Raw genomic sequence first — 8,477 nt, 5'->3', positions numbered from 1 at the left:
CTTCGGAAAGATCGGAATAGCCCCAGCGCGTAGCTAAGTTGTGATGTCATTATCAGCCAATCACATCATTAATCGTTTTTTATTTTAGCCCGGGTATTTTACTTATAGATTGACAGCTTTTTTTCAGCTCAGTAACTATTGCATGTTGGGGCGATAATTCAGGCAGTTTTGTGCCATAGTGATCTCTGTTGTTAGGGTCCAGTTTCGCGAAGGCTCTGCCTGGAAGGATGGCTTCTACCTTGTAGTAATCAGTCCGATAACTGCAAGGTTCTACTAGGACAGGGGTTTGTACTCGCATGAGGAGTCATGATGGCAGCGACTAAACTTTTATTCAAAGCTGGCCTATATAACCAAAGACATGTGGTCCTTAGTTACGTAAATCATCTTCACCCTGAGGATGATGAAAAGCAAATCCTTACAGGCAAAATGAATACAGGAACTACATCAAAAGTACACCATTCACATACGTACGTTATAATTTGATTATCATTTATTCATAATCATTAATTAACAAAATATATCATAATTAGCAGGGCAGCAAAAGACTGAAAATACACTAGGCCTTCTGGTTTTTTACTCTAGGCCTTCTGGCCTTCCGAAATTTCTCCCTCTCCCTACGGCCTGGCACCCTTCACACTAGCACACCCACAACTATAGCCCCCCTCCCTTAAATACCCTACAACACTCATCCCCTAAACACTGGCACCCAAATACACTAGCACCTTTGAAAACACCCCCTCCCCCATAACAGTGGCACATAAGCAGTTGAGCACATTAAATTTAAATCTTTAGAATACTAATAATTTCTATGTAACATTGAAAGAGATTACCACAGTAGCTTGTTCATGATATAAATTCTTTTATAGAATATCTAGGCATTACATGAATTTATTTTTGATCACTAAAGCCCTATTGAATATGTGATATTGTTTTTGATTAATCAAGATTTTCTTGAATGTTCTTCAAATCCTATTATCACGAAAATAAGTCCAAATTGTCGTCACGATTCGTGTTGTCTTCGATGTATTTCAGAATATCGTCCGTCGCGATATTTTGAATTTCTGTCTGCCCCGTTAGAGGAAGAGTTTTTGGTTTTGCGGACAGAGTAGGTTTTACGCGCAGGGTCGGTTTCGCGCCAATTTTAGGCTTGACCGCCGTCGGTTTCGATGGTAAAGCTGGTTTCGTCGGTTTGGGATCAGGTGATTTCTTGTTCTTCAGAGAAAGAAGGTCGTCCAAATCATCCTCGATACTGAAATTAAACATCAAATCAATCAATACATGTCATATACACCAGTAACATGTACATGTAATTACAGACATGTTGTTCAACATGTATGTGTGGTACGCACATAATGGCCACACCCTCTCGAATATGCAGGGTGGCCATGAACCTGGAAAACTCGTAACATTTTAAACGTAGAAATTTCGCTCGGGGAATTTTGTGCAATCACATTGAAAAATCATGGGAAGCTCAAGCTATTTATAAATGGGTGGTAAGTGGCCACACTGACACTGAAATCATCAGATATTACATGTACATGTTACATACGACATGCGCATGTTTCCAACTTACTTCAATAGTTCCGAATTGTCTTCATCTTCGAACAGTACATTTTGATTCATGGCTTCCTCCTCAACTCGAGCGCCCGGAACGAAGAAATCGGTTTCATCCACAGCGACTCCTTCACCGAAATCTGGATCGCCAAACAACTTCGGTTCTAGAACCAAATAATCAACACAGTGCTTAATTCATTAGAACTTGTGATGGCTACCGCCACGCGATGTCCTATTTGTCATAGGGGGATTTATGGAGGCAGCCGTCTCTTGTAGAAGGTCTTGGGGCAATTTGATGATGTCATAGGGGGATTTCTAGAAAGGTTAGGAGCAATTTTATGACGTCATAGGGGGATTCATAATCATAAAAGCAGCCATCTTTTCTAGAAAGGTCTATAATATGGGCAATTTGATGATGTCAGAGGGGGATTTATGAATGTGACCATCTTTTTAGAAGGGGCTATGCGGACGATTTGATGATGCCACAAGGGGATTCATAAAGGCAGCCATCTTTTCTGAAAGTACCTTGTATCGTGTGGCGTTTGATCTTTTTATCGGCGGCCGCTGCTAAACCCAACAGATCACCGGACACGTCGCGGTCATCGTCGGTCGCTCCGGGCAACCCAAATAAATCTACATCCTCTTCCTGTTTGTCGGCAAAGAGATTTTCATCGGTTTCGCTGGAACGAGAATGAAATTGATGATCGGAGACCGAGGCCGGTTTTTACCAGTTTTAACTTCATATCAATTCACAATTGAAATCGCCCCCAGGTATCAATTAACAATGTAGCCTAAAGGTTAATGTAAACTAAAACTTAAAATGCCACTCAGATGAAGAGTTTATAAAAGATAGAAATATTTCAGGCGTTTAATACCAAATCTTCAGTCTAAAACGATATCTGAATGAAGGCTAGATCAGACTGGTTAGGACTGAAGGGGGGTACAGTACAGGAAACCTTGCCTAAACTGGGACCGGCAAAATCGGTCAGAGTTATAGATAAAAATGATTTTGTTTTGTCGAGGTAAGGCCAGGTTTACTGACACAAAATATCTCTATTCTTCATTAACTCTTTAGTTAAATAACGATTGTGGGATTCTACGTTTTATGACTTCATTACGGATATATCGTGATTTCAAGAGATTCGTTCCTCACTTCGAAATGAATTTTTTATCCGACTCGCCGGTCTCAAGTCTCTGTTCCTCGAATATATCCGAGCGTTCGTTACCTTCCTCTCGGTTTTCAGTGGAATATTGACCAGCCTTCAACGCATTCACGCCTAAACACAAAACAAGATATCCAAAAATCAATGACATCATTCAACCATAATTTCAAAGAATTCTATCGGGCCCTTCAATTGAAGACCAAGGACCCAGTTGCACGGTTAAGGTTTACTATATAAGACCAGCCTATTTTGGTTCTACGGTAGGATCCCCCCAAATTGGTTCTGATCAACTCTTTGAGATGACCGTTTAACTTTTAACTTGGATGTTTGTTGAAATATTTTCTGATCCTATATGAACACAATCCAGCTTGGATATCGCTCGCAATTGGGACAAATTTTCAAGTTTCGTTAACAGATCGGACTTCAGCGGAGCCTATATACTGTGAAACCGATTTCACAAATTAACAACAGTCCTAAGATTCCGGCAAAAATACATCAAGAATTTACAAATTATTTCCTGAAAAACTGGGGGGATTTTCTTCATGTATTTTTGAATGCAGCCGTCGAACTAGGCCGTGTTAGTGTTTGCCGGCTGACGTACGGGTAAAACTAACCTAGAAACTGTAGTACGATCGGACAGACGGCGAGTTTCGGAGTTTTCGCTAAAAACTGTAAGAACGATTCGAGTCCGCTGCGACGTTCGGGAATCGACAATTCGCTGAGAATCGATTTTCTCGGCAACGCGGGGAAAACTGTCGACGGGAATTTCTTCGCGACATCGGCATGCAATGTCTCGAAATCGGACCATTTACGTACGACCTACAATTACAATGCAAATCTATAAACGGGCTGTCAGCTGTCATCCCCCTATGACATCAACTAATAAAACCTCCATCTAGACCCTTTTACAAGTTTGTAGAAGACATAAGATATACCGTAACTTCATTTGACCTGACCACAATAGTGAATAATTTTCAAAAAGATGACTGCTTCAACAATTCCACCTATGACATTGTCAAACAACAAGGTGCTAGAGAAACTTTCAAAAAAGATCTCAATTATTCCGCTATGACATCACTATATTATCCCTTAAGACACTTTTGGAAACATTGCTCCCTCCATAAATCTGTCTAGGGCAAAAGCACAGGTAAGATCCTCGACAAAACCCCTGATGAAATCATCAAATGCTCCATAGACACTTCCAGAAGAGATGGCCTCTTTCATAGACCGATCTGTAGTTAAATTGCTGCTCCACTAGTTCTTTTCAGAGAAGATGACTGCCTTTCAAGACAAGAGTCCCCTTATGATGTCATCGAGAATACTAACCATAAACTGTACTGTATCGGTCGACTTATGTTTTGGAGATTTGAAATAACGTAGATTTGAAACGACTACGATATTGTATTCGATCGTCGAGCTGAATAGAGTAGGAATTTCTTTAAAAGTGGGGATACTGATATCGACTCCGGTCTCTACATTCTTCAATTCCCTGCAAATCAAAAAGAAATAACGTCTTTCTTATGTTTCGACGAGTACAAATTTTCTCAAGCTTAATTGTTCTATTATGGGAAGCAAGTCGCAACTATAATTGTCACACCACAGTCCTATAAAAGTGAAAATTGGTTTGAAGAAGATAGGGTGATTATTGCAGTGCAGCCCCTATCTCTTCAAAGATTGATTGGCAAGAAGGGTCCTCTAGCAGCATTCATCACTACTGGGATGTTGTTGGTTCTGTCACATTTGGTCTCGCTACATACAGCTAGCCGCTTTTGGGACGCAATTAAGCCGACGACGGTTTCTACCAAATGATTTTAAACAATTGTCAAATGTGCCTTTAGATCTTGAGAATTCCCCGAGGAACCCTGGTTTGTTTCTTCCCTTGTCTATTTATTTAGTCTGGCTCACTGTGGTTGATCGACATGGGATATACTATTTATTTAGTTATTATAAGTAGGATCCGATCATCATCAAGCAACAATTTTCACGCTGAGGCTAACTGTAGGCACAACAGTTAGTCAAGTAGCCGCTCAAGTCACGACATAAACCTATCTACCTGGTTGTAACTGTAGCTAGTGGCATATTGACTGACCGGCTTCTGCACAATCAGATTTCAGCAATTAACAACCTCTTTAGCATTGAATTATTGAACCCGGAAGTAAAATACCCATGGGCGCGGCCATCTTGAATTTAGTCTCGTCGTAATTTGAAAATTCACAAATTTCCATTATTTTTAGCAATACCTGATTGAAAATAATTTTCTAGTAGGTACTGATATCGATCAATCAATCCAAAACTTGATTCGTGTTTAAAAATGGTAACTTTTTATATCTAAATCTCTCGACCTCTGACCTTCGGAAATTTGTTACATCAAAAACCATGGCTGCGGTTCGAAAAGTCATTCAAAAAGCTGGTAATTATGCATTTTAAACACGATTTATCTCCGATTCCTGGTTCTAGGACAATTTTACGAACTACCTGGAACCTCCCCATTCCTTTAAACGGCAGATCGTGGGTATAACTGACGTGATTTCGACTCGTTTTTTGCTCGATCGTAAAATCAAATGCAAATCGTAAATTTAACTTTATTCTTACACTCTTCTCACTGACACTGGTATTTCTATTTTCAGCGAAACCGAAATGGTTGATCCCTCTATGTAGATGGGCTTACAATAAATCATACTTTAGAGAATTAGGTGAGTAATTGGCCTTTGATAAGTTAGATAAGTTCTAAGCCAAATCAGGCTAACTAATTATGAAAAAGGTTAGGCCTAAATCATCTGAAAGAAGAAATTCTGAAATTGCTCACTTTTGTGCATGAAGAAAAATGGATTCTATATTCTAATAGGACCAAATTTGCCTGAGTCCATTTCAAAAGTTTATCCACCACCATCGCGACATTTCTTATTTCGCAGGTCTTCGTAAAGACGATATTTTACACGAGACGCCGGAAGTGAAAGAAGCGATTCGTCGTCTGCCCAGCGAACTGTACGACGCCCGAATGTTCCGTATCAGCAGAGCCCTCTATCTGTCGTCTAATAAAACAGTTTTACCGAAAGAAGAATGGACGGTTTACGATGAGGTAAATAATTATCGTCGTCTGCCTTCGATGTCGATCAACAGGGTCACTTACGACTCCGTGATTCCTTCAAATCTCCTTAAATGATATTGCTTTCGAAGGTGGTTGACACTCCTTTAATTTAAGCAAAATACCCAGAACTCCTCCAATTTGGAGAAATAGGCTATTAGAAATGTTTTTAGTTGTACAGAAAACTACCCCCAAATCGGGACAGTTGTTACGCTGTGGTTATCGAATTAGAAACTTAGTTTAGGTAATGTAATATAGTGTTTATTTCATCAATAAAGAATAATTTACAATTATGTACATACAAAATGTTTCATACAGAGTAAAGGATAGAAGTTTGCTTATAAAAAACCATGAAATTATCAAACGGTTAACCAAGGATAAATACTACTGATGTGAGAGGAGTCTACAGTATTACAGACATGAAAGTGATGCAGGCGCTTTCTCTAATAATGAAATTTTCTCCTTTAAAATTCCTTGTATCCACAAATTACTGATCTGTAGGGACTTGGCTCAAAAAATCTGCCCCACCAACCAATAAAATTCTGTCGCCAGTTGCTCAGGTCAGAGTAAAATTTCAGGACCCAGTTCCACAGTTGAGTTAAATTAAGTTCATTTTCGATGTTTTAACTCGGAGTCAAATCTTAATTCACGACTGTGGAACTGGATCCAGAAGTCAAAATTTATTGAACTGAAATGATTCAATTCAAGAATCTAATTCACAACTGTGGAACTAGGTCCAAATAATAAGTTCATGAGTTTAAGTGACCTGGAATGACTCGAGGGTTATCAAATATTTAGTTTATTTTTGATTACGGTATTTTAACTCTGAAATAATTGTCGATCTCATGGACTCCATTTATTTTTAGGATGAAAGATATTTAGAGCCATATTTAAACGAAGTTTTCTCCGAACGCGACGAAAAATGGATGTGGAACAAACAATAATGATTTTGAAATGACCACTAGAGGGCGCCTTTGTATAAAAACAGTAGCAGACGGCCCATACAATGAATCATAACTTTTCTGTGCAACTCGAAATAGTTCTTTCTAACAAGTGTTAATTAAATAGTAGTTTTTTGTGCAATCCACAAAAATGGTTTTGAATGGAATTTGAATTGAAATTTAGGCGTTTTCGATGGCAGTGTGTAAATATACTAGATTATAATAAATTAATTATTAAAAGTTATTGATTTTGTTTCTCGGGATTTTTGTGAGCGGTCCATTTTGAAAGTTGTGCATGTACATTCATTCTCCCAATATAATTTTAAGCCCTATGAACATATGGAGAGGAGTTGATATGCTTTAAATGAAACATTGCATGTTGACATATTTCGAGCTACCACTCTTGAAGAGAGCATCTTATTTCTGACAGTAAAATGCTTGCTCTGCAATTCTGAGTCGATTTTTAATTAAAGTTCAAATTGATTACACAGGAACTCAGATTTATGAGGAGAGAAAATATAATGAAATTTACAATTTTTCATTTATTTAAAAAGAGAGAATAGTAGCTTTCTCTTTTAACAAGAAACCACCGAGCCCAAATGCGCGTCATGTTTTAAATCTTCGCTTGCCAGGGTTTGATTGCCTTGCACGGGAGGCAACCAACCTTGGCAGGCGAAGTTGGTCTTAACTCACCTAGGAAAAACAATATTCTACATGTAGTTTCATTGTGAAATTCTCGCGCGTAGACGAGCGCAAAAAGGGTTTATTTCCCTGACAATAACGCGACCTTTTGTCGTGAATGCCAAACTGCTTTGTTCCAGAACAATCCAATGCTGACCTATTTCGAACAATCTTAAGATTGAGCGCGAGTGGTCGTCTGAGGAACTACTTGTGCTCGCCTTAGGCATCGTCTTCCAGAGACTAGGGCCGCATAAAATGATGATTGAAATAAATAGAGAGGCGCCACGACCATAGATAACTGAATCCCATGAAATTTAGGAGAATATATAGGACTAAAGATATATATGGTGTGACCGCGAGCTTCCGATAGGACATTTTATGATTCCTGATATAAAAAAGGCGCGGATGTGTGGGTTCTCCTCGTCCCTTTTATGAGAATCCTTTTTAATGGTCGTTTTTGAAAGTGGAGAGAAATGTGGGGCAAATCAATTTAGATTTTTATGGAGTGATTAGTGGTTTGATTGTCGCTTATTATTTCTCCGAAAATTACCCTTACAAATTATAACGCAGTTAGCACGGCGGCAAAATTCCTGCCAAACGAGAGGACCCAGTTAGTTCCACGATCGAGTATACCAACTTTTTAAAGTTTTTTGAACCAATTTTCAAACTGTATTGCAGCACCAAACGGATAACACGAGAATTTGATAATATCTGTCAGGTGAACACATGCCGTAGAATTTGTTTTAAAAAACTGTATTTTACACACGCTAGTGACTTGACTAGTAGAAAATTACGAAATTTTCCGGGTAGATCAGTGGGCATGATGATTCTGTGTAAATATGCGTATATTATCAAACCATAGCTACTAGTCACGGCACAATATCCGCGTTACTGTGAATCAGTACCGATGGTTTGAAGGAATTCCTGCCTGGTGATATTGAGGTACGATCACCTCCCGTGAGTAAGACGCCACCGCTTGTGGCAACAGGTAGTGTAGTTACTGATAAAGCAGAGGTGTTTTGTATATACAAGCAATTCCAACTAGAGAATACC

General features: G+C 38.9%; 2 protein-coding genes across 2 annotated transcripts; one reads left to right on the top strand and one right to left on the bottom strand.

The window, feature by feature from the left end:
• Nucleotides 1-479: 479 nt before the first annotated feature.
• Nucleotides 480-4,909, bottom strand: LOC141910279 (HCLS1-binding protein 3-like). Its single transcript, XM_074801010.1, has 7 exons — nucleotides 4,771-4,909; nucleotides 4,044-4,206; nucleotides 3,332-3,536; nucleotides 2,708-2,831; nucleotides 2,080-2,234; nucleotides 1,574-1,718; nucleotides 480-1,249 (listed from the first exon to the last, which is right to left on the bottom strand). The coding sequence occupies exons 1-7, from the start codon at nucleotides 4,794-4,796 to the stop codon at nucleotides 976-978; spliced, it is 1,092 nt and encodes a 363-aa protein (XP_074657111.1). The 5' UTR covers nucleotides 4,797-4,909; the 3' UTR covers nucleotides 480-975.
• Nucleotides 4,910-5,073: 164 nt separating this feature from the next.
• LOC141910280 (cytochrome b-c1 complex subunit 7-like) lies at nucleotides 5,074-6,955 on the top strand. Its single transcript, XM_074801011.1, has 4 exons — nucleotides 5,074-5,127; nucleotides 5,345-5,410; nucleotides 5,630-5,796; nucleotides 6,669-6,955. Exons 1-4 carry the CDS (start codon nucleotides 5,094-5,096, stop codon nucleotides 6,744-6,746), a joined length of 345 nt encoding a protein of 114 aa, XP_074657112.1. The 5' UTR covers nucleotides 5,074-5,093; the 3' UTR covers nucleotides 6,747-6,955.
• The last annotated feature ends 1,522 nt before the right edge of the window (nucleotides 6,956-8,477 follow it).

The sequence above is a fragment of the Tubulanus polymorphus genome, chromosome 8 (genome assembly GCF_964204645.1).
Source record: "Tubulanus polymorphus chromosome 8, tnTubPoly1.2, whole genome shotgun sequence".
NCBI lineage: Eukaryota > Metazoa > Nemertea > Palaeonemertea > Tubulaniformes > Tubulanidae > Tubulanus > Tubulanus polymorphus.
Note: the sequence above shows the minus strand (reverse complement) of the source record. Positions and strands in the feature narration are given on the sequence as shown.

Coding starts and splice junctions, on each gene's coding strand:
- LOC141910279 (XM_074801010.1), bottom strand. CDS start 4,796: ATGCCACTAGCTACAGTTACAACCAG. Junction 3,537..4,043: donor CCGATACAGTACAGTTTATG/GTTAGTATTCTC, acceptor TTGTAATTGTAG/GTCGTACGTAAATGGTCCGA. Junction 1,250..1,573: donor GACAATTCGGAACTATTGAA/GTAAGTTGGAAA, acceptor GTTTAATTTCAG/TATCGAGGATGATTTGGACG.
- LOC141910280 (XM_074801011.1), top strand. CDS start 5,094: ATGGCTGCGGTTCGAAAAGTCATTCAAAAAGCTG. Junction 5,128..5,344: donor AAAAGTCATTCAAAAAGCTG/GTAATTATGCAT, acceptor TTCTATTTTCAG/CGAAACCGAAATGGTTGATC. Junction 5,797..6,668: donor AATGGACGGTTTACGATGAG/GTAAATAATTAT, acceptor ATTTATTTTTAG/GATGAAAGATATTTAGAGCC.